Source organism: Entelurus aequoreus, linkage group LG16 (genome assembly GCF_033978785.1).
Source record: "Entelurus aequoreus isolate RoL-2023_Sb linkage group LG16, RoL_Eaeq_v1.1, whole genome shotgun sequence".
In the NCBI taxonomy this organism is placed as follows: Eukaryota; Metazoa; Chordata; class Actinopteri; order Syngnathiformes; family Syngnathidae; genus Entelurus; species Entelurus aequoreus.
Window position 1 is genome coordinate 49,579,446 of NC_084746.1, and position 25,000 is coordinate 49,604,445.

The window sequence follows — 25,000 nt, forward strand, 5'->3', positions numbered from 1 at the left end:
TCCGACATTATATATCAATATATATCAATACAGTCTGCAAGGGATACAGTCCGTAAGCACACATGATTGTGCGTGCTGCTGCTCCACTAATAGTACTAACCTTTAACAGTTAATTTTACTCATTTTCATTAATTACTAGTTTCTATGTAACTGTTTTTATATTGTTTTACTTTCTTTTTTATTCAAGAAAATGTTTTTAATTTATTTATCTTATTTTATAATTTTTTTTAAAAAAGGACCTTATCTTCACCATACCTGGTTGTCCAAATTAGGCATAATAATGTGTTAATTCCACTACTGTGTATATCGGTTGATATCGGTAACTAAGAATTGGACAATATCGGATATCGGCAAAAAGCCATTATCCCTAATGAGTAGTGTTAAGAATGAAATTGGGCCCTAAAACAAAATCGTGTTTAGGGCTACAAAAAGCACAAATGAGATGCACATTTTGTACTGCGTTCAAGTCGGAATGCATTAATAAATGGTGCTAATATTATGCGGGGTTTAAAGCTGGTATCATATTGCTTGGACGTCTACTCACGATGAAGCCGATGTTGATCTCTCCGTCTGCCTCGCCTACCAGCCACATGCTTTTTTCGTCATTTTGGATTATTCCCAGAACTCCCACTCTCTGGTTCCAGCTGCATTAACACACTCACACACATAAGAGATATACTTGTGTAGAAGAAGAAAACAAACCAGAACCACCCTGATTACCTGTGGATTGTCTTTTGCCACTTTGAATCTTCATCACAGGTGACATCAAATAGCAAGCCGGTGCTGGACAGGGCCATGATAACGGAGCAGTACCCTAGGCGAACTACTTGCTCGGTCACCGTGTAGGAGGACATCTTGACCAGACTGAAACACACCAAAAAAATGTCAGGCATTTACATTTTTTACATCATTGCTAAATTCAGCATTATTTGATTAGTTGTCTATCGCGCTAAGAGACAGGGGCCGTACTTATCAAGCTTCTTAGAGTGCCATTTTACACTTAAGTCCTGAGAATTTGCGAAATTTAGTCCTACTCTCAAACTTAAGAATAAAAGCTTTTCATCAACGTTCTTAAGTCTAAGAATCACTCCTACTCTCCACGATATTTAAGAGACCTTCAGAGGTGTCTTAAGTGGTTAGGAGTTGCCAGCAGGGGATGGCACTGAGGCGAGAGAGACGTGCGCAAACATTCAGGGAGCAGAACGATGTTCTGGATTTGTTTGATGACGAGCAGCTGATCAAACGGTATCGTTTAGACAGAGCGGGTATTATTTTTGTCACAGATTTAATACTTTTCGATTCCATGTTGATTTCTGCATGTGGCTGCAGTGGGCTAGTATATATAGAGCCACCCACACCAGTTTCAAATTAGTTGCCTAATTAATGAATTGGAAAGAAAATGTTATGACAGTAGCGTATGTGTGTGGCCGTGAGGTGAGTGACGTCAGTGAGTGTGTGGGCGAGAGAAGAGAGGGAGCGGTAGCGTGAGTGCCGGCGGGGACTAGTTTGTTTTGTATTATTTTGTTGTTTATTGTCAAAATATACACTCCCATTGTCCACTTAAATATTTCCAAGATATTTCTTTATTCTTAGACAACGGATTCCCTTTCGTGATTGGACGTCAGAAATGACGTCACCTAAAATTCCATTTACGGCACATAGTAATGTCGTAATTAAGATTAAGATTAAAGTACCAATGATTGTCACACACACACTAGATGTGGTGAAATTTGTCCTCTGCATTTGACCCATCCCCTTGGGGAGCAGTGGGCAGCAGCGGCGCCGCGCCCGGGAATCATTTTGGTGATTTAACCCCCAACCCGTGTTGCTGAGTGCCAAGCAGGGAGGTTATGGGTCCCATTTTTATAGTCTTTGGTATGACTCGGCTGGGATTTGAACTCCAACCTACCGATCTCAGGGCGGACACTCTAACCACTAGGCCACTGATAAAGGCCTAGTGGTTCAGCTCTGAGTGTGACACTTAAGATTCAGTCCTACACTTCGCTGAAAGTGTGAGTAAGACGCTTGATAACTAACTTTTAAGTGCAGCTTTCAGCCAAGAATTTATTTACTCTTAAGTCAACTCTTAGCAGACTTCTTAGGAGTAATTCTGAGAAGCTTGATAAGTACGGCCCCAGATCTGCAAAGTAGCTCTGACTGCTTTGCAATGGGCACGTTAATGCCACCTACAGGACAGGAGTGGAACAGTACCCCTGGAGTCCACTATAATTTTTCAACACAGACTGCAGTCTAGTGAGGGAAATTCTAGCTTGTTTTTGTCATTCACCTGCCAGCGCTGTGCTTTTGATTCCACAGCACCTTCCACACGTCCACACATGAGCCGATGTAGCCAACAGCAAAGCAGCCATTAGGCATGGAGCAGATGGCTGTCACGCCCGAGTCTGAAGCCTTAAAATTAATAGGAAGAAAAATACGTAATGTGAGTGCGATCACAGCATTGTGCCAGGTGTGTTCTTACCTGCTTGTGTCCGACCACTTGCACGTCCTGCCACAACTCCAGCAGGCCCGACTCGTAGCCGACAAGCAGCACGTGGTCCGACTGGGAGAAGCACAGAGCGGTGACCGTGCCTCGTAAGCTGGGCTGATGCTCTGCACAGGGAACAAACGAGCTTGTAAACGAAAGCATACTAGAATTTTGGCATATTGCATTTTGGCATAAAATGTGACTGTCCGACGAAAATATCTATCTGAAACACAAATAAGTTCTTCTTTTTTGGCGTATACAGTCTCGCGTTTCAAATATTGCTGCTTCAGTACATCGCAGATTTTTGGGGATATTTTTTTCTAAAGCAGATTAAAACATTGTTTTCATCCTTTGTATAAGATTATTAATGTATTATATTGAACAAATTTGATGACCTTGTTAAATATAATACATTAATAATCTTATATAAAGCATTTAACAAATTATTGCCGCCTAATCTACAACGTTTGTTGTTTTTTATAAGACGAGTGCAGGCTCGTAACTTGAGAGGCTTTGGATATTTTTTAATTGCCGAGAGCTCAAACCACTCGTAAACGTTTTTGTGTGTCTGTATGCGGAGTAAAACTATGGAAGAAACTGGACTTACAACACAAGCAATGCCAAACAATTAATTGATTTAAACTACCATACAAACATGGGGTCTGGTTCAAATATAGAGATGAGGGTCTTTAATTTGACCTGCTGCTATACTCTGTCTCAAAGTGTTAACATGTGCTCAATGTTTCCTTACCATTATTGCTATGTTGTCTATTACCATTGTTGGTATATTCATTATTCCTACATTGTTGATACAAATTATTGTTACAGTGTAATAATTATTGTTACCTGTGGTAATGCCACTATGATACAACATCTGTATTATAATCCTTGAACAAAGTAAGAGTGAAACTCATGTGAATAATCACTGAATGGAGAACTGGGGGTGGGATTAAATAAGTTATCTTCTTCCCACTCCCTTTCAGGCAAAACTGGACAATCATGCACTGTATTAATTTATATTATTATGGTGTTGTCAACTTGTACTTCTTTATGTCATTGCCTGAAATAAATAAATAAATGAAAACAAATAAAAATGAATGAATCCTAAACTAAACAATTTCAAGCATAAAATGGCTAAATAAACTAAATACTTCAATACTACAGTAGTATTTGCCACTAGAGACCAAACCAATTAGATCACGCTGTTCAGTATCGTCATCACTGATTGGTTCAACATCAGGTAGCATATTGGATTAAACGAGTGTAAAGCTGACAAAAAGGGTGTTATTTCATGTCTAGAGGGCTATCATTATGCTTAAAAAATTATTTAAATGGTTGTAAACAGTTTTTTGATGCCCTAGCTATGAAAATATTTGATTTAGGATTAATGATTCCTATTTCACTGAAATTCATTTATCCAGGTCATGTCCACAATCAATTAACAGGAGGGAGGACTGTAAAGCAAAAACAAAATGTAGATACGCCCCCCTGTGGCGGTGACCCTTATAGTTTACATATAGCATAATGTATAACACTTTCAAAAACAATATCTAAAACTGGGAAAAATAATGAGAATGATAATGATAAAATATCAATAAGAAAATCATTTTACTTAATGAAAAATTATAAAATAAATAAATATGCCAGTCTACAAGTATGGCAGAGAGAGTACAATATTTTGAGATTACCGGTAATTATTAAGTATTAATTTATTATAAAGATGACAAATATGTTTTTTCAAATTGTAAAAAGGCAATGCTGTAGCATGCGATACATAAGTTAAGTATAATAGCAATTGGTTTACCGGTTTCCCACGTCCAGCTTCGCAAGGAGCGATCCTCAGAAACGGTGAGGAATTGTGGTGTGCTCTCCTCCCGAACGATGCTGCAAACCGCACCGCTGTGACCCTGGAAGGTGCTGATGTGTTCCATCTGCTCTGCCGCAGGTAGAGAAAGACAAAGACAAGACAAGCTTTCAATAGAAGAAATGCCATCTTAAAAGAATGTAGACGTGTCAGCATTTACTGCCGAAGGGACGTTCAATTTCCTTTACACAAATGTCATACCTGTAACGGTTTCCAGAAATTTGCAGTTCCATCCTGGGCTGTAGTAAGAATGGTGAGGTCTTCTGCATCCATTTCTTTGTTTTTGTCTGGAAATAGTTTGAGAATAAATGGTTCCGATTAGGGATTTTTCACTTTTGATAAGTTACCGATATTGTAACCTTGAGTATTGTCCAATGCCGATATTGATTCAATCCGATACTAGCAGGAATCATACATAGTTTTATTATTTTGTAGTGTGGAATGTTAGAAATGTTTGATCAAGTGAACTTAGTTAACAGAGAACAATTGAAAACACTAACCTATTTATTAATCAATTGTCTGGAATGGACTTATGCAGTCTTTAAGTTGAAGTGAAGTGGTACGTTTTTGTTGACACCTAGTTACCACAATAAGTCATTAAGTTAAGCTCATGACGCAGTAAGTTAAATGATTCGGACACGTTTGTTACTGGATACTTTCTAATACGATTCTGCTTTGGAGACTTTGTATGTGTAAGTAATATGCAACTATAATTATTTGATACTTAATTATTTTGACAAATGTGCTGTTCTAGACTGCAATATTCTTCAATTAGAGACAATTATTGCGTATGTCCAGCTTGAGTGGCATTGTGTCCTTAGCTGTTGTTTCCTAGGAGCAGGCCCGGCCCTAACCAATCTGGCGCCCTAGGCAAGATTTTAGGTGGCGCCCCCCCACATCGGCAGTGAAGTGTATATATTCACAAGAAACCGAATAGCTTTGTCTTTGACCTTTTTTTTTTACTTAAAGAAAGCAAATTAACAATCAGAATAGTTAACATTAAAAAAAAAAATATGGATAAATAAATGAATACAAAAAATAAAAAATGAATATATGAAATACAATATTTTTTACATACATAAACACAAAATAAAACGTGTCAACAAGTTGCATAAAATAAATTAAAAATACAATATAAATAAGGCACTGCACAAAACAAGATATCAAACCAATATGACTTTAACAACTATATTACAAAAAAAGGGGATCCTACAGAGTTCTCTATTTGTGCTTTTTAATATTGCATTAACTAGAATGACTTACAAATTACTGTACACCAGGGAGTACTGTAATTACCTAACGTTACATTATTATTTTCCATAACAATTTAGCCCCCTCCACAATATTAACCCGACGTTAAAACAGAACTAGCTATTTATTGATTAGCAATTGCCGAATCATGTAACATTAGCTTAATGCTAAAAAGACAGGTGAGGTTACTATCACATTCTGTAACAGACAAATAATTTCATGTAGGCTAACGTATACCTACCTACTACCTCTGTCTTTTTCTCGTTTCTCCTCTTCTTTTCTCCCCTGGGCACCTGACAGTTTTGGCCGTTTTGACATCTTGTGTTGATTTTTTTTTATGTGGTGATGTCCAAAAAGAGTCATGATACGGGAATGGAGGGGGCGCACCGTGCCGGGGGAGGGGTGGCGTAATGTTGTAACAAATCATATTTCTATTAAATAGGCTTTATTTTGCATTTTAATTAACGTGGGATTATTTTATGTATTTAGAAATAATAGTACCAACTTTTTTTTTTTTTTTTTTCCTCCAACATTTGTGGCACTGGCGTGGCGCCCCCTGATGGACAGCGCCCTTAGCATTTGCCTATACGGCCTATGCCACGGGCCGGCCCTGCCTAGGAGCCCACCATTTTTATCTATTGTTAAGGACTTGACTAAAATACAAGAAAAGATAAACCTTGTGTGTTTATTGAAGGACATTTAGATGCTAACTGTCTGTCCAGCATTGTACAAGTAAACATGCTGCAAGACTGCATGTATTGGAGCTTATATCAAAGATTTGAAATGCAATAATCCTTGTTTTTTTGCTGACTGATGTCCGACATCAATATCGGATCAGAACACCCCTACTTATGATATAAAAAGGGTCATCATTGGCTTTAGTTGGAGGTTTACCTGTGTTAGTCACGACAGAGCAGCTGTGAATGAGTCCATTGTGGGCCGGAATGTGACAGACTTCCACGCTTGTCTCCCACTTCCACACGTGCAGGCTGCCGTCTGCGCAGCCGGCCGCCACATACGGCCCCTGTAAGCGGACGGAGGATAGCCAATCAGAGGCAGGCAGGAACGCCACTTAGGGTTACAGCTATCTATTATTTTAGTAATAGAGTAATCTATCGATTCATTTGTTCAATTAATCGAGTAATCAAATAAAACACACTTTTTAGTGTCAATGTGACGTTTTGGAAAAACAGTTTAAACAAACAGGGATTTTTCTAATGCCCCTTATACTTCTTGTTATAAATTCACATAACATTGAAATAGCACTTTTACTATGTATCAACTACATAAAAAAAACAAGTTAAAAAGTACAAAACCCAAAACCAGTGAAGTTGGCACGTTGTGTAAATCGTAAATAAAAACAGAATACAATGATTTGCAAATCCTTTTCAACTTATATTCAATTGAATAGACTGCAAAGACAAGATAATTAACGTTCAAACTGGTAATCTTTGTTATTTTTTGCAAATATTAGCTCATTTGGAATTTGATGCCTGCAACATGTTTGAAAAAAGCTGGCACAAGTGGCAAAAAATACTGATAAAGTTGAGGAATGCTCATCAAACACTTATTTGGAACATCCCACAGGTGAACAGGCTAATTGGGAACAGGTGGGTGCCATGATTGGGTATAAAAGCAGCTTCCATGAAATGCTCAGTCATTCACAAACAAGGATGGGGCGAGGGTCACCACTTTGTCAACAAATGCGTGAGCAAATTGTCGAACAGTTTAAAAACAACATTTCTCAACGAGCTATTGCAAGGAATTTAGGGATTTCACCATCTACGCTCCATAATATCATCAAAAGGTTCAGAGAAATCACTGCACGTAAGCGGCAAGGCTGAAAATCAACATTGAATGCTTGTGACCTTCGATCCCTCAGGCGGTACTGCATCAAAAACCGACATCAGTGTGTAAAGGATATAACCACATGGTATCAGGAACACTTCAGAAAACCACTGTCAGTAACTACAGTTAAGTTAAAACTCTACTATACAAAGCGAAAGCCATTCATCAACAACACCCAGAGACGCCGCCGGCTTTGCTGGGCCTGAGCTCATCTAAGATGGACTGATGCAAAGTGGAAAAGTGTTCTGTGGTTTGACAATTCCACATTTTAAATTGTTTTTGGAAACTGTGGACGTTGTGCCAAAGAGGAAAAGAACCATCCAGACAGTTATAGGCGCAAAGTTGAAAAGCCAGCATGTGTGATGGTATGGGGGTGTATTAGTGCCCAAGGCATGGGTAACTTACACATCTGTGAAGGCACCATTAATGCTGAATGGTACATACAGGTTTTGGAGCAACATATGTTGCCATCCAAGCAACGTTATCATGGACGCCCCTGCTTATTTCAGGAAGACAATGCCAAGCCACGTGTTACAACAACGTGTCTTTTTTGTAATAAAAGAGTGCGGGTACTAGACTGGCCTGCCTGTAGTCCAGACCTGTCTCCCATTGAAAATGTGTGGCGCATTATAAAGCGTAAAATACAACAACGGAGACCCCAGATTTTTAAACATCTTAAGCTGTACATCAAGCAAGAATGGAAAATAATTTCACCTTAAAAGCTTAAAAAATTGGTCTCCTCAGTGTTGTTAAAAGGAAAGGCCATGTAACACAGTGGTAAAAATGCCCCTGTGCCAACTTTTTTGCAATGTGTTGCTGCCATTAAATTATAAGTTAATGATTAATTGCAAAAAAAAAAAATTAAGTTTCTCAGTTCGAACATAAAATATCTTGTCTTTGAGGTGTGTTCAATTGAAAATAAGTTGAAAAGAATTAGCAAATCATTGTATTCTGTTTTTATTTACGATTTACACAACGTGCCAACTTCACTGGTTTTGGGTTTTGTAAAAAAAAATTTAAAAAACATAACCAGGTAATAGATAATAAATAAAGAACAAAATAAAGAAAACCCCAATAAAGAACCAAAATAAAGAAAACACTTAATGTGTGTTGGAGCAATACAATGTACGCATATCTTACTCATTAAACGGAATCATCGAAACGCAAAAATACATATCAATAGTTTTTATCTAATAAAATTAATCGATGAATCGTTGCAGCCCTAACGGCAATGTTGGTTCATGTGAAACAGCGTCTTACCTGACAGCAGACAGAAGTAAACGGACTCTTCCAAGTGATTTCTTGAAGACTACGACCGGTTTCAACATCCCATAAACAAAGTCTGCAATCAGCGGAAGCGCTTATCTGGAAACACAAAGCAGATTGTTTGGACTTGATGAGAATTTAGTCAGTAACATGACATTGCATGTGTTGTTGGTGGAACAAACAAGAGTAAACCAGTAGCTCCTATACTTTCATTTATTTATTTGTGGCAGCATATGTGTAGAATATGTCAAAGCTCACACTTTGGATCCCTGTCTCCTAAGCCAATGGAGGAAAATTACATGAAAATAAGTTTAGATGCCCACCACACAGTCTGGAGTCCAAGCACAGCCAGTGATCCAGTCTCGATGGAAGGCGGGGAGCACTTTGGAAACAACAGGAGGATCCGAGGTCATGTCCGACACGACCAGACCCTGGATACCACATTTGATTTCAGCTTGTCATTTTTTTACATCAACATTTGGACATATTTGAAATACATAAACGACTGACACAAATTCATGCTTGTATATTTTTAGTTTTGTAAAAACTGTACAGGTGGTCCTCAGGTTACGAGCTCCAAATTTTAGAGTGTGATGTATGTTGACTTTTAGTGTGAATCGATTCATAGCTAAATGAACACCAAAGTCATTCACACTGTACACAAAACACATGAATTACATATAAAATACAGTAATAGAAAGATGAAATATAATTAGTTACTTTTATTCCTGAAGTCATGTGGAAAAAATGACACCACTGCACTGCTTAGTTAGCTATTTCATAGGAGCAGATCCTTAAAGATACCATCTTTATCCTTCAAGATGCTCGCGACATTGAACCAAGCAATGTTGATTTCTACACTTCCTCAACATTTTACCTTATCTAATTTCATTTCACTTTCTAGATAGTACCTACCTAGCTAGTTCCGTTTTTTTTGTACGGTTTGATTGATTGATTGAGACTTTTATTAGTAGGTTGCACAGTGAAGTACATATTCCGTACAATTGACCACTAAATGGTAACACCCGAATAAGTTTTTCAACTTGTTTAAGTCGGGGTCCACTTAAATTGATTCATGATACTATCATATATACTATCATCATAATACAGTCATCACACAAGATAATCACATTGAATTATTTACATTATTTACAATCAGGGGTGTGGAGGGTGGTGGGGGGGATATGGACATCAAGTAGTGGACATAGAGAGAGAGAGAGAGAGAGAGAGAGAGAGAGATCAGAAGGCATAAGAAAAAGAAAAAGTATCTGCATTTGATTGTTTACATTTGATTATTAGCAATCCGGGGAGGGTGTTAGTTTAGGGTTGTAGCTGCCTGGAGGTGAACTTTTATTGCGGTTTTGAAGGAGGATAGAGATGCCCTTTCTTTTATACCTGTTGGGAGCGCATTCCACATTGATGTGGCATAGAAAGACAATGAGTTAAGACCTTTGTTAGTTCGGAATCTGGGTTTAACGTGGTTAGTGGAGCACCCCCTGGTGTTGTGGTTATGGCGGTCTGAATGGGGGTCACATTTTTTTCTACAGTTAAAACATTTCCTTGTAGTTTACTTAACATGTGGACTGGACTCTCACATTATTAACTGTATCCACTCGGCATCCATTTCCATTTGTTGATTTACGCAAACTTTTAAATTTTTTTCTTACCCTGATGTGGGATCTGAGCCGAGGATGTCATTGTGGTTTGTGCAGCCCTTTGAGACTCTTGTGATTAAGGGCTGTATAAATAAACTTTGATTGAATGGTGATGATGTAATGGTGGTTCTTTGGTCAAAATTGTTCATAGATTATGTTTTACGGACAGTTTTCAAGCTGCTTTCTGACCGTCTCTTCAGAATGAGCCGTTTTGTGGACGGGTCTTATTTACGTAGCTTTACTTCGACTGTCTTCTCCCTTCCCACTTTGTTGTAGATTTTCGAACTAAATGCTATTTTGTAGTAGAAATGGCAACAGCGAACAATACATTTGCACTAACGAGACAGTCTGTCCCACAACAAGAGGATATAAGAGAAAAAATAAGTTTATTGACTACAGCGCAGACTACAATAACGGACGCGCAAGGTACCATACATAGATAGTCCGCTAACATCACACACGGCAAAAAAAGTCATACAGGGAGCAAATTCCAAAGAGCTAGTCTGGCGGAATTAAGAAGGAAGGCAAGACTGTTTTATAAATATTTCTGCAATGCCTCCATGGTTAGATTAAACAATTTCGGGATTTACGCAGATCCCAAGTACACCAACAGGTAAGATTTGTTTTTCATTATAGGGCCCCTTCAATTATTTATGAGAGTGCGTATATGTAACTACAAAACGTTGTGACACAGAACTGCATACAATGAGGACCACCCGAACTTGCAGTTTCATATTTCTTTGTTGTCTTTAAAGTATCTTACTTCGCTACATTTGAAATCTTATTACCATGGATTAGATTTCTTTGTCGTTGCAGGTTGTACAACAAACTTTGAACAATCGTACTAGCAGAATTCTAAAAGATAATAACTAAATATATAAATATATTGTATATGTTTATTTCTGTGAAAAAAAATTAAATACTGTAAGACACGGTAAAACAAGAACACAGAAGTAAAAAAATTGCACTTGGAAAGAGAAGTGTATGCTTGAATACCATTAGGCTGTACATTCTGCATAAAGAGTGATGTATTTTACTTTGATATTGTAATTAAAGGCCTACTGAAAGCCACTACTACCGACCACGCAGTCTGATAGTTTATATATCAATGATGAAATCTTAACATTGCAACACATGCCAATACGGCCGGGTTAACTTATAAAGTGACATTTAAAATTTCCCGGGAAATATCCGGCTGAAACGTCGCGGTATGATGACGTATGCGCGTGACGAAGTCAGAGTAACGGAAGTTATGGTACCCCGTAGAATCCTATACAAAACGCTCTGTTTTCATTTCATAATTCCACAGTATTCTGGACATCTTTTGCAATTTGTTTAATGAACAATGAAGGCTGCAAAGAAGACAGTTGTAGGTGGGATCGGTGTATTAGCAGCGGACTACAGCAACACAACCAGGAGGACTTTGTTGGAGAGCAGACGCGCTAGCCGGCGACCTCACCTTGACTTCCTATGTCTCCGGGCCGCCAAACGCATCGGGTGAAGTCCTTCGTCCTTCTGCCGATCGCTGGAACGCAGGTGAGCACGGGTGTTGATGAGCAGATGAGGGCTGGCTGGCGTAGGTGGAGAGCTAATGTTTTTAGCATAGCTCTGTGCGGTTCGGTTGCTAAGTTGCTAAATTAGCTTCAATGGCGTCGTTAGCACAGCATTGTTAACCTTCGCCAGCCTGGAAAGCATTAACCGTGTATTTACATGTCCACGGTTTAATAGTATTGTTGATTTTCTATCCATCATTTCAGGGGCTTATTTTTTTTTGTTTCTATATGCAGTTAAAGCACGATGCTATCACGTTAGCTCGTAGCTAAAGCATTTCGCCGATGTATTGTCGTGGAGATAAAAGGCACTGAATGTCCATTTTGCGTTCTCGACTCTCATTTTCAAGAGGATATAGTATCCCAGGTGGTTTAAAATACAAATCTGTGATATACAATAGAAAAAGGAGAGTGTGGAATCCAATGAGCCAGCTTGTACCTAAGTTACGGTCAGAGCGAAAAAAGATACGTCCATCACTGCCTCTCAAGTCCTTCACTGTAGCGTTCCTCATCTACGAATCTTTCATCCTCGCTTAAATTAATGGGGTAATCATCACTTTCTCGGTCCGAATCTCTCTCGCTCCATTGTAAACAACGGGGAATTGTGAGGAATACTAGCTCCTGTAACGTCACGCTACTTCCGGTACAGGCAAGGCTTTTTTTTTATCAGCGAGCAAAAGTTGCAAACTTTATCGTCGATTTTCTCTACTAAATCCTTTCAGCAAAAATATGGCAATATCGCGAAATGATCAAGTATGACACATAGAATGGATCTGCTATTCCCGTTTAAATAAAAAAAAAATCATTTCAGTAGGCCTTTAAAGTGTAGCTTGACTAACGAAGACCTGTTTTGAGATTTGTTTCCTGTTTTGCGGTTCAGGAGACCCCCATATTAACTACTGTTAACACATTTTAAATCACTTCCTTTTTCCACTTCTATCTCACTACATTTTTTAAGACTTGTACTTTTACTTCTACATTTGTCTTTGCAATATTTTATGTTTTCCCCAACTATTGAACCGGAAATGTTCTTACTTTGTCTTTTCCACCAGAGAGCAGCCGTCCACCATCAGGGCTGAAGGCCAAACAGGTGACACCCTTGCTGTGGCCCTTGAGTATGGCAGCCGGGTTTATATCAGACTCGGGGTTGTCTGTTAGCTCGCTCAGCAGCCACAGGAAAACTGTGCAGTCATCTGCTCAACACAGAGTCAAATTCAGTCATCTCTGTGTGGACACAGGCATGTTCTGTTTGGTGTCGTCTTACCCGAAGCGGTCGCCAGGTAAGTGGAGCTTTGCGCTACAGCCTGGACGATGCCCAATTGCGCGGCAAACATTCCTGTCATCTCCATGCCGGTCAGCTCCCCATCCTTTCCAAATGTTTTTTTCCACAATCGCAAACGCTTGTCATAGCCAGTGGACAGCAGCAGCTCGGGGTTCAACCACAGCAGACACGGGACGGACAAGTGCACAAGATCGATGGCCCAGATCCTCTCACCTGGAAGTTAACAAGAAGATTCATGTACATTTTTATTCTTCTCTCTCCACACCAATACAGAATAGCGGTGTCCACAAATACACATTCGCAGTCTGTCAAGCACTTGCCAACCCAACAGGGGGCACCACAACTCCCAGCTGTAAAACCACAACAATATCTCTTACTATCACAATATTCTTTTATGCTATTCTATTCCTTTAGCTGTTGGTGTGCGCCGGCGCGTCAACCCACCTGAGCTGATGCAGAAGAGTTTCAATCCTCCATTATGGTAGCCCACTGCGACGTAGTCCCCTTTGACTGCCGCGCACAGAGCGCCGGGCACCGAGGAGGTGCCGCACTTGACTTTCTTGTAAGGAGGCTCCTGCTCACACTGGAGTAATACAAAGAAATTACGCCACAGGTTACATTTATGTGAACTTAGCTGTAACTGACAATTTGTACATGGTACATACTCACATGTTGTGTTTTATACTCACATGTTTTGTAAATTTTTTATGTAAGCCATAAACTCTGGTGTGTTTTTAAGAAGGTACATAATTACAGTATATTTCACTTAAATAAGTGTCAGAGGTGTATTGGAATACTGTAATGGTGTGTTAGCCTTTATACTGAAATGCAAACAGTTTAAAAGTGCTTTTAGTAAGCCCTACTAAAAGTGCACTGTTTTGTATGTCTGTAGCTTTAATGTTAATGAGTGGTGTTTGTGTCTTTAAGAAGCGCTAACGTGTACTTTTTTTGTTTGTTTTACATATACACAATAACTCTGCACTTGCACAGTGTAAAATATGACATATACCACATGCAACAATTAAGCACTGGGCAAGGAGGACAAACAATGGCAACACTAGCATAGCTATGTGAACTACATGCTAACATTACACTCACATTTTAACAGCATCATGCTACGTTAGCATATTCAGACAGCTATGTCTGTAGCTGTCATATATATATATATATATATATATATATATATATATTTTTTTTTTTTAAAGATGTGTAGCAAAGCCTGTTTTTTTTACAAAGTGGTGTGCATATTTATGGGGAAGGCTTATCTAGCTGGGGACGTGTGATGGGGGGTATCATGTCGATAAGTGCCTCAAGGAAGTTGCTTAGGTCCTTTACTTTTTATTATTTTTACTAATGATCTTCCTTGTGTTACAACAAACACCAATATGGTTACGTATGCAGATGACACAACTCTATATAGTACTGCCTCTACCTTAAATGAGCTAGAAAATCACTTAAATCAGGACCTGGAGAGAGTGTCACGCCGGGTAAATGATAGTAAACTTGTTGTGAAGATGATAGAGAAAAAGAAGGAACCCTTTGACTAGAACGTTGGACTACAAAGGCAGACTAGCGCAAAGCTCTTTGGGTGAACCACTGCCATACATGGAGATATCCGCTGACGTCACATGTTGGAAAAACGACACAAGTACACAATTACAACAAACTTTTTGTCTCCAAGAGCCAACGCGAAAATGCGGCAATGGGCCGTGGGCGTAACAGAGCGATTTTAATTTTAGTCAAACACGTTCACATGAAGTGTGTCAAAATAAACTTACTTGATCCTTTTTTAAAACAGCCACTGAGCGTCCAAGTCCACCAGACCACAGCTGCAGCTGTTTAACATGACAACAAGAACATCAATCCTTTCTATGTATTTGCAAGTTGACTAAAGTTACGCCTGTGTTACTCGCCCACCTTGTAATCAGAGCCGGCGGTCAGCAGAAAACGGCCCTCATCCAGAAAGGTGAGGGCGTCCACGGTGCCGGCATGAGCCTGGAAGCGTCCCACACAGCAGAAGGGGTCCACTGACCACACGCGCACCTCTCCAGACACTGAACCGGAGCACAGCATGCCATAGGACGGCGTAAAGGAGAGGCTGCGCACAGAGTGTCGGTGGCCACTCAGCAACTGTTGGAATAGAAAGTAATAAACAAGCCTGCAGATGGATGGCTGGTGTATTAGCTCGTAAGCAGGATTACAGAAAAACCAATGTGCATACCTGGGGCCGTACTTATCAAGCTTCTTAGAATTACTCCTAAGAAGTCTGCTAAGAGTTGACTTAAGAGTAAATAAATTCTTCGCTGAAAGCTGCACTTAAAAGTTAGTTATCAAGCGTCTTACTCACACTTTCAGCGAAGTGTAGGACTGAATCTTAAGTGTCACACTCAGAGCTGAATTACGACATTACTATGTGCCGTAAACGGAATTTTAGGTGACGTCATTTCTGTGTCCATAGAAATGACCAATCACGGAAGGGAATCCGTTGTCTAAGAATAAAGAAATATCTTGGAAATATTTAAGTGGACAATGGGAGTGTATATTTTGACAATAAACTACAAAATAATACAAAACAAACTAGTCCCCGCCGGCACTCACGCTACCGCTCCCTCTCTTCTGTCGCCCACACACTCACTGACGTCACTCACCTCACGGCCACACACATACGCTACTGTCATAGCATTTTCTTTCCAATTCATTAATTAAGCAACTAATTTGAAACTGGTGTGGGTGGCTCTATATATACTAGCCCACTGCAGACACATGCAGAAATCAACAAGGAATCGAAAAGTATTAAATCTGTGACAAAAATAATATCCGCTCTGCCTAAACGATACCGTTTGATCAGCTGCTCGTCATCAAAAAAAACCCACATTGTTCCGTTCCCTGAACGTTCGCGCACCTCTCTCTCGCCTCAGTGCCATCCCCTGCTGGCAACTCCTAACCACTTAAGACACCTCTGAAGGTCTCTTAAATATCGTGGAGAGTAGGAGTGATTCTTAGACTTAAGAACGTTGATAAAAAGCTTTTATTCTTAAGTTTGAGAGTAGGACTAAATTTCGCAAATTCTCAGGACTTAAGTGTAAAATGGCACTCTAAGAAGCTTGATAAGTACGGCCCCTGGTCACATTTTGGTGAGGATCCGGATAAAGATGTTTATACAGGAAATTATTATGAATCACAAGATTTTGTCCCCACCCTACAATAAAAATGGTACAGTTCTGTCCACCACGAACTATATTTATATAAATACAGCGCTTTTTCTCTACAGACGCAAAGCGCATTACAAAGTGAAACAAACCCATTATCTAAATCTTTAAGCTATTATATATAAACCACCATGGGTGGCACTAGGAACAAGGAGGGTAAAGTGTCTTGCCCAAGGACACAACAGCAGTGACGAGGATGGAAGGAGCTGGAATCGAACCTGGAACCCTCAAGTTGTTGGCCCGGCCACTCTACCAACTGAGCCACGCCGCCTGGGTGTCAACGTCCACCCTGAACTGGAACAGCTGTTCTCGTTTCATTTCATGTCTTATTTTTGCAAAACGAGTCACACATCTTTAAATCCAACCCAAGCCTTGGTGGTTGTCATAGTGCTCTTAAAAGGGCATAATTCGCTGTTAATCCGTTAGTATCGTACCGTTTGGGTTGCATCCTGAAGCCAGTTCCATACGACGACTTTCCCGTCCCACCGGCCGGCAGCAAGCAAGCGGTCCTCTGGGTCAAAGGTCACACAGTTTAAAGGGCTGCTGCTGGGAAGAGCTGCCACCTCGTGGCCCTTTGTTGAAGACCACACCTAAAAAGTAGTTAATCACTTTGTTAATGGAGATACTTGACTAGCAGTGTTATTAAGCAACTCACCTTCAGCGTCAAGTCCAGGGATGCCGTGGCGAGGTGCTTTTTATCAGAGGTTATGTCACTGGCTGTGATCACATTAGTGTGGCCCTTTATAAGTGCCGTCCTGCAAAGGGAAGAAGGGGTGTCATTAAGAAAGACGACGTTGGTTTGAGAGGTAAGGTCGACGCTCACCGGAATCCACTCTCAGAGTCCCAGATCTCGATTTGGCCATCGAACGAGGTTGTAGCAAGACGCCGGTCCTTCAGGAGGACGCAGGTGGAGATTCCGTCGCAGCTGCTAACTAATGACTTCACTTCCTGTGATACAGGAAGTACCCATAAATAAGAGCTACATTACAGATAAGAAAGATTATTGGGAAAGTAGAGAACATATTCAGTTTTGGCGTGTTTGTACCTGTCCCGTGTTTGTGTTGATGAAATGCAGAGTTCCCTGTCCAGTACCAACCACCATCTCCCCATCGGAGCTCATCGCCAAGCAGGTGGGCTTCGACGTGAAGGTGGACATCAGCTGACTGCGAGATACCAAACAATATTGGTTGTACACGTCAGGCTCAGAGCCGTGTATAGAGAGAGTATGGACAACTTGGTTTCAAAGTTGGGACCAACAGAGTATCTGCAGGTTTCAACAAATCCAATTTAAGACAAGTCAATTTTAAGACTTTAAGACCATAATGAATATAATTTTAGACCATTTCATATCCATTTGGACAAAAAAGTACAATGACATAAAACAAAATCAGAGGACATGAATGAATTGTAAGTATATGAATTAATTCATTGTTCTTTCACATTGGAAAACAAAAGGGTTAAATCCAGTGCTGGATTAGTTACTGAAAACCAGTAACTAGTTAGTTACTAGTTACTTTATTTCAAAAGTAACTCAGTTACTAACTCAGTTACTTAACCAAAAAGTAATGCATTATTGTGAAAAGTAACTAGTTACTTCTTTTTTTCTTTTTAAAGCTCCCATTAATGCCCTTTTAGCCTTCATTTCAGTACCGTTATTGCACTGGAGAATAATACAATCTGTTGATCAACTTGACATGCATTTGCATGTGAAGTGGTTTCGGAGTCTGTGTCTCTCTTTACTAGCTTTGTCGAAGCATGTTGCTTTTGTAGCTGTTTCAGCAGATTTGAATTGCTGTTTTGGGCAGTAGATAGGATCTTTGATCAAAGACACAACTTACATTTAACTAAAATGTTCTTTTGTTTGTGCTCGACAAAAGAAAAGTAGTGAGAATATCTCCATGTTAAGAAACTCGACTTTTGCTCCGCCATGATGTTTTGTTAGTAAACACAGACACACCACCCTCCCCTCCCCCTTCCCACACCCGGTTAGCGTTACACTAACACCCGCACCCAGACACACACAGAGCGCGCCTCTTCTTTTGTCCCCGTTGTGACACAAAAAAATTCAGCAGGACGACACTGCAACTCTCCAATAAAACACACTCAGATCTTCTGTTTCTAGCAGATACTACATAAAAAATAATGTAAAATAACGCAGTAACGCATCATGTAGTAACGGTAACTGAGTTACTGAATATAAAAAATAAAACGTTAGACTACTAGTTACCGCCGAAAATAACGGCGTTACACTAACGCGGTAACGAGTTAGTCCCAACACTGGTTAAATCAACTAAATACACCAGAAGAAAGAAGAACAGAGAAAAACATCTACAGTACCGTACTAGTACTGTGTCTGCACACATTTGTTAAAAACAGAGTGCAGACAGAGTGACTGTCTAAAAAGGAAAAAAGCAATTATGGCTTGCCAGCTTCAAACAGAATTTGGATGTTGAATAATGTGGATAACATTCAAATTTGCTCAGCTCATTTTGTATCTGGTATGTTTTAATGTATATTTACCCGTTTTTTTATGAGTTTTTAAAAAAAACAACATATTGCTAATAAACAAGGACTAGATTTTATTTGTGCATGACAAGATGACATTCACAAATCTTCCTTGCTTTCCTCACCCAACCATAAACAGAGTGCAAACACTAAAGAGACAACCTTTATAGCTTTTAATGTCAGTTGCTGTATAAACTTGGAGAAAAGATTAGGCATGAACAGCTGACCTGAAATTATAGGAATAAATGATAGAAACAATAAGAAAATTATGCTTTGTTTTTTTAAAGTTTGACTACTACCACAAAGAAATTAGCATGTGCTTACTGTATGTAATAGTATGATTTCACTAGCAAACATGATCTCCTTCAGCAATTAGTGCCATTTTACCCACATAACACTCCTTTGGGGGGGTTAAGTTGATCCTTGTAGAGTTGTGCAAGTGCTTGTGACGTTTCAGCAGCTTTTGACAGCCTTATCCTGGATTTTTTTACTTTTACATTATCATTCCATTTCATTCACTTTCACTGCAATGTTTTCATACGCTTCCCTCCTCGATGGCTCCAGATCCGGGTCCTAAAAACTTAATACGTTTCCATCCATCGGCTTCAAACATGCATTAAATTGATCGTTCAAGAGCCACAAATTGTTGAATTTGCACTTACCCATCTTATGCAAGTAATTTGGCTTTACTGTGGGCTTTCGTTAAGTTTTCTCTGTTGCTATGCTAAACTGTAAAAACACACCGCTGCGCACGCACAGCACACTATGTGGTGCACGATTAATTATGACCGGGCAGCACAGGTAGCCCTCTTTAGTTTTGTAGTTAACATTATATTGTCCTCAAAAATCGAAACATTTAAAAACAAGCCTAAAGTTTATGCATGTTTTAAATGAAAGTAATGGAAATAGACTTTTAAGAAATTTTCGAAATTGTACTTGAGACCTTTTATGATATTTTAGGGGGATTATAATAAATCTCACCTGGACATGAGACATCTGGGTAGGTAATCTGACAATTTGGGACACTTTGACAGCCAATTTAGGACCTGGAATTGACGAGGACGACACTAAAAGCGCTTGTTCCAACCCGCCCTCCCACCCCGTTTCTTCCCGAGGATTAGGAGTTATTCTTCGCCTAAATGTGAATATATGAACATCACAGCAGTTCACAGCCTAACTTGCAAAGAAAGTGATGTTTTATGTTTTTTTATCTCTCAAAAAGTCTGCAGTGAGCAGAAATCAGTGATGAAGAAAAAAAAAAAAGGAACCGTGGTGCGTTTTTAAAATGCTTAAAATTATCAAAATACGAGAATACTAAATGTTATTATGAATGTGCCTGTTACTATGTTACATATATACTTACATCATGTATATATGGATGTTTTTTTTTTAGGGACTCTATAGGCAAAATTAAAAGGCTCCCATAGACTCCATTGTAAGCGGACTTTTGATCAAATGTATTTAATATTTAAAATGCATTAAAAACAAATCCATCCGTCGTCATGTCTTTCATAATGATTGTGAACGATAGGCAAAATTCCAAAAAAGTGCAGTTCCTCTTTAAGACTTTTTACGACTCCGTGGATACCCTGGACCAAACATTGCGCCCTTTAGTCACGTCAGGAGTTTTGGATCAATAATTTAGGAGATTGTCTGGCCATACTCTCTCTGACTGATAAAAAGCCCCTAACGTGACTACAGGGCGCCATGTTTGGTTTCAACTTTGAAACAGATTTGGCCATACTCTCTGTATATACAGCTCTGGTCAGGCCATGAGCATGTCACCCCTTAGATAACTAACTGCATACCTGCTCTCCTTAAATGAATGGTGGTTGTTGAGCCACTCCACTGCTCGCACGGTCCCACTGCCCATGAGGGCTCGGGCCCAGGCATGGGCGGGGGCATTTGAGGGCTCGTTGAGGGCCTGCTGGATGAAGAGCGCCGGCCAGGAGGAGAGCACGGTCGCGTGGCGCTGCAGGAAATCTTGACAGTCCTTCAAAGCGTCCGGCAAGTCACCTAGGGGCAGATAACAGAAGTCAGCAAAGAGACTGTCAATCAAGAACGTGACGCTGATGGCATGTGGGCACTTATTCAATTCATAAAAACTTGCGTTGATCATTGATGACTTACCAAGCATGTTGTAAATGTCCAGTAGGTGGTGCAGCAGGTTGTGGCGTACATTAGCGTATAGGAAATAATAGTTGGAGAGGAGGGATCGGAGTGCTTCCTGCTTGCCACTTTGTATCTAAGCAGGAATACATTCAAACATCAATATACAGCTTGACCAAAAACATGAATCCAGCATGAAGTGAGTGGATGTTTAGGTTTAAACACTTTTAAAATGTTTGGTACACAGAATATGAGAGCTGTATCAAAATAGTCTGCCTTGTTCACTTTTAATGTATTACTGTAAAATTGTGTGTATAATTGTGGTCGTAGTTGTGTACAACGTCAATCAAATACAAAACCCAAAAACCAGTGAAGTTGGCATGTTGTGTAAATCATAAATAAAAACGGAATACAATGATTTGCAAATCCTTTTCAACCTATGTTCAACTGAATAGACTGCAAAGACAAGATACTTAACGTTCGAACTGGAAAACGTTATTTTTTGCATCAATTTGGAATTTGATGCCTGCAACATGTTTCAAAAAAGCTGGCACAAGTGGCAAAAAAGACTGAGAAAGTTAAGGAATGCTCATCAAACACTTATTTGGAGCATCCCACAGGTAAACAGGCTAATTGGGAACAGGTGGGTGCCATGATTGGGTATAAAAGCAGCTTCCATGAAATGCTCAGTCATTCACAAACAAGGATAGGGCAAGGGTCCCCACTTTGTGAAAAAATGCGTGAGCAAATTTTTTAGGAACAACATTTCTCAACGGGCTCTTGCAAGGAATTTAGGGATTTCACCATCTACGGTCCTTAATATCATCAAAAAGTTCAGAGAATCTGGAGAAATCACTGCACGTAAGCAGCAAGGCTGAAAACCAACATTGAATGCCCGTTACCTTCGATCTCATGGATCTACATGTGCTTTAAAATGTTGCTATGGCTAGCTATTCTGCTGATGGAGTGACATGCCATGAACTGCTTACTGTACTCAGCAATTTGCTCCAAACCTTAATTACAAACAATAAAATAGCATGTACTATGAGTTGACTTGTTGCATGTGATCTACTAACACTCTGTGTGCAATTGAAAAGTGGTGCAGACCGCCTTATTTAAATTAGGATTTTGCATGCATACGGTTCTTTTATCACAGAAACACTTGTTAATTTTCTGCACATTCATGTTATTATGCGCCTACCTGTGTGTGAGGTGCTGAACGAGCAACACACATCTATACTCTGTAACACTTTCTCTGAATAGCAATCTCAACATATGCACACTAAGACTTAATTCTGTGTGCAAGGCTGTGGATCGCATCACCAGCGCATTAGTGCGTCTGGAGTGACTCAAATGCAAGAAAATGCATAATGAAAGACATCTTTTCATGTAGGAGATATTATAGTAACATATTTCCTAAATAAAAAAACAAGATTAAAAAACTGCCAACAAATACCAAAAGGTGTCAACCAAATTCATTTTTAAATCAGTCCCTTAAGTCCCCCAGCAACTATAAAATTATAAAAGACGATGTGTCTAATCATTTTTATTTCAGTCAGTCCAAATACGTTGAAACACATGTAGGACGGAGGATTCTTTGTCCATCGTCTGTCTTTGTAGCACGAGCACCTCTTTTCTCACAGTCGTGTGCGTCTGTGTCAGGGAGCATGTCATTTTCACAACTAAATAAAACGCAAAATAGAGCTCCTGAAACGGTGATGAGTGTTGATAAATCACATTGCGCGTGCGGTTTAATATATTAGCATCTTCAAGTCTGTGGAACGCTCTCCCTGACCACCTGAGGGTACCTCAGACTGTGGATGCTTTTAAAAAAGGCTTAAAAACCCTTCTTTTTAAAAAAGCCTTTTTTTAGATACCGGTATATGCATACTAGTTTTAGCTATTTGGCTGTTCTAGTTTTAATTTTTTTATTATCTTTTTATTTTAATACACTGTAGCACTTCGAGGTTGTTCACTCAATGTAAAGTGCTTTTTACAAATAAAATCTATTATTATTATTATTAATGAAGGCAGGCACGCTAAAAAAAATTGCACTCCTTACTCTGCTCACTTAACAGACACAATCTACTTTGCACACGTTTAATAGATCAGCTTTACAAGTGCTATCACGTTTGCACGTGTTTTAGTACATGCAACCCTTTAGTAAAAAAGGCCCTTAAAAAATGACTATATGGTCAAAAAGAACAAGGCGTTTCTCTCCACTTTCTCATGCACTCCAAATCACTACAAATGTTTTTTTTTTAAAGATATATTATGAGTATGTGACCTTTTCAATTAACATCTGGCAATAACTACACCATTTGCAGTATTCAGAATTCACTTCAACTGTGTGTGTTTGTTCGGAAGATAACCAACCAGACTAGCAGACAAGTGCTGAATCGCGTCAACCTCACAGTGAAGAAAGGTGTCAGTGCCCTGAGTGTCGGCCAGCACCCAAAGGTGACCTGCAGGACGACCAATAAAGAGTAAATCTCGGCAACAATGACAACTTTAACGGCAAACACAAGAGTTACCTGCCAACATGAGATGAGCTCTTCTTGTGTCGTCTTCTGTTGGCAGGAGGAAGTCTTTGAAGGCTTGCTTCACGAGCAGGTTGGACGAAGACAGCAGGTCGTCAGTGTTGCGGCAGTTAGACGGACTCATCAGGCTGCGAAAGATGCAGTTAATTTTTTCTCTCCAGCTTTGCTTGGTACCACCGCCAAACACAGAAGCAGGAGATGAAACATTATATTTATTGGTTGATAATTTAAGGACAAAGAAGAAGAAAGTCTACTTTCACTAGGGTCAGGTTGTGCTAAGCCCAGCAAAAAAAAACTTCCTGTTTGTGTCCGATTGTAGTAATGAGGTGTATTACTGCTGCGTGGGACTGCAGTGGAACAGTATTGCCTGGTACAATAATAAAATAAAGGTCTACATTACGATTTCTTTTTAGGATCAATGTTTCAATGCACAGGCGCGACAGTGGACAGGGTTTAGATCAGGGGTCACCAACGCGGTGCCCGCGGGCACCAGGTAGCCCGTAAGGACCAGATGAGTAGCCCGCCGGCCTGTTCTAAAAATAGCTCAAATAGCAGCACTTACCAGTGAGCTGCCTCTATTTTTTAAATGTTATTTATTTACTAGCAAGCTGGTCTCGCTTTGCCTGACATTTTTAATTCTAAGAGAGACAAAACTCAAAAAGAATTTGAAAATCCAAGAAAATATTTTAAAGACTTGGGGCCGTACTTATCAAGCTTCTTAGAGTGCCATTTTACACTTAAGTCCTGAGAATTTGCGAAATTTAGTCCTACTCTCAAACTTAAGAATAAAAGCTTTTTATCAACGTTCTTAAGTCTAAGAATCACTCCTACTCTCCACGATATTTAAGAGACCTTCAGAGGTGTCTTAAGTGGTTAGGAGTTGCCAGCAGGGGATGGCACTGAGGCGAGAGAGACGTGCGCGAACGTTCAGGGAATGAAACAATGTTTTTTTTTTTTTTGATGACGAGCAGCTGATCAAAAGGTATCGTTTAGACAGAGCGGATATTATTTTGGTCACAGATTCAATACTTTTCGATTCCTTGTTGATTTCTGCATGTGTCTGCAGTGGGCTAGTATATATAGAGCCACCCACACCAGTTTCAAATTAGTTGCCTAATTAATGAATTGGAAAGAAAATGTTATGACAGTAGCGTATGTGTGTGGCCGTGAGGTGAGTGACGTCAGTGAGTGTGTGGGCGAGAGAAGAGAGGGAGCGGTAGCGTGAGTGCCGGCGGGGACTAGTTTGTTTTGTATTATTTTGTAGTTTATTGTCAAAATATACACTCCCATTGTCCACTTAAATATTTCCAAGATATTTCTTTATTCTTAGACAACGGATTCCCTTCCGTGATTGGTCATTTCTATGGACACAGAAATGACGTCACCTAAAATTGCGTTTACGGCACATAGTAATGTCGTAATTCAGCTCTGAGTGT

The 25,000-nt window shown here is 39.7% G+C and overlaps 1 protein-coding gene across 2 annotated transcripts in view; it reads right to left on the minus strand.

Moving 5' to 3' along the window:
* Positions 1-25,000, minus strand: part of LOC133631131 (telomerase protein component 1-like) — a 60,814-nt gene that overhangs the window by 5,212 nt on the left and 30,602 nt on the right. For both annotated transcript variants that reach the window (XM_062023213.1, XM_062023212.1), the window contains exons 30-51: positions 23,559-23,692; positions 23,401-23,489; positions 21,046-21,160; positions 20,724-20,931; positions 17,456-17,573; positions 17,234-17,358; positions 17,066-17,165; positions 16,845-17,000; positions 15,119-15,331; positions 14,980-15,036; positions 13,646-13,784; positions 13,184-13,414; positions 12,955-13,112; positions 9,038-9,145; positions 8,709-8,813; positions 6,495-6,624; positions 4,551-4,636; positions 4,290-4,416; positions 2,480-2,610; positions 2,288-2,409; positions 721-864; positions 545-644 (exon numbers count right to left, since the gene is read on the minus strand). In XM_062023213.1, coding sequence (XP_061879197.1) covers positions 545-644; positions 721-864; positions 2,288-2,409; positions 2,480-2,610; positions 4,290-4,416; positions 4,551-4,636; positions 6,495-6,624; positions 8,709-8,813; positions 9,038-9,145; positions 12,955-13,112; positions 13,184-13,414; positions 13,646-13,784; positions 14,980-15,036; positions 15,119-15,331; positions 16,845-17,000; positions 17,066-17,165; positions 17,234-17,358; positions 17,456-17,573; positions 20,724-20,931; positions 21,046-21,160; positions 23,401-23,489; positions 23,559-23,692 — 2,896 coding nt within the window. The remainder of the gene's footprint in view (positions 1-544; positions 645-720; positions 865-2,287; positions 2,410-2,479; positions 2,611-4,289; positions 4,417-4,550; positions 4,637-6,494; positions 6,625-8,708; positions 8,814-9,037; positions 9,146-12,954; positions 13,113-13,183; positions 13,415-13,645; positions 13,785-14,979; positions 15,037-15,118; positions 15,332-16,844; positions 17,001-17,065; positions 17,166-17,233; positions 17,359-17,455; positions 17,574-20,723; positions 20,932-21,045; positions 21,161-23,400; positions 23,490-23,558; positions 23,693-25,000) is intronic.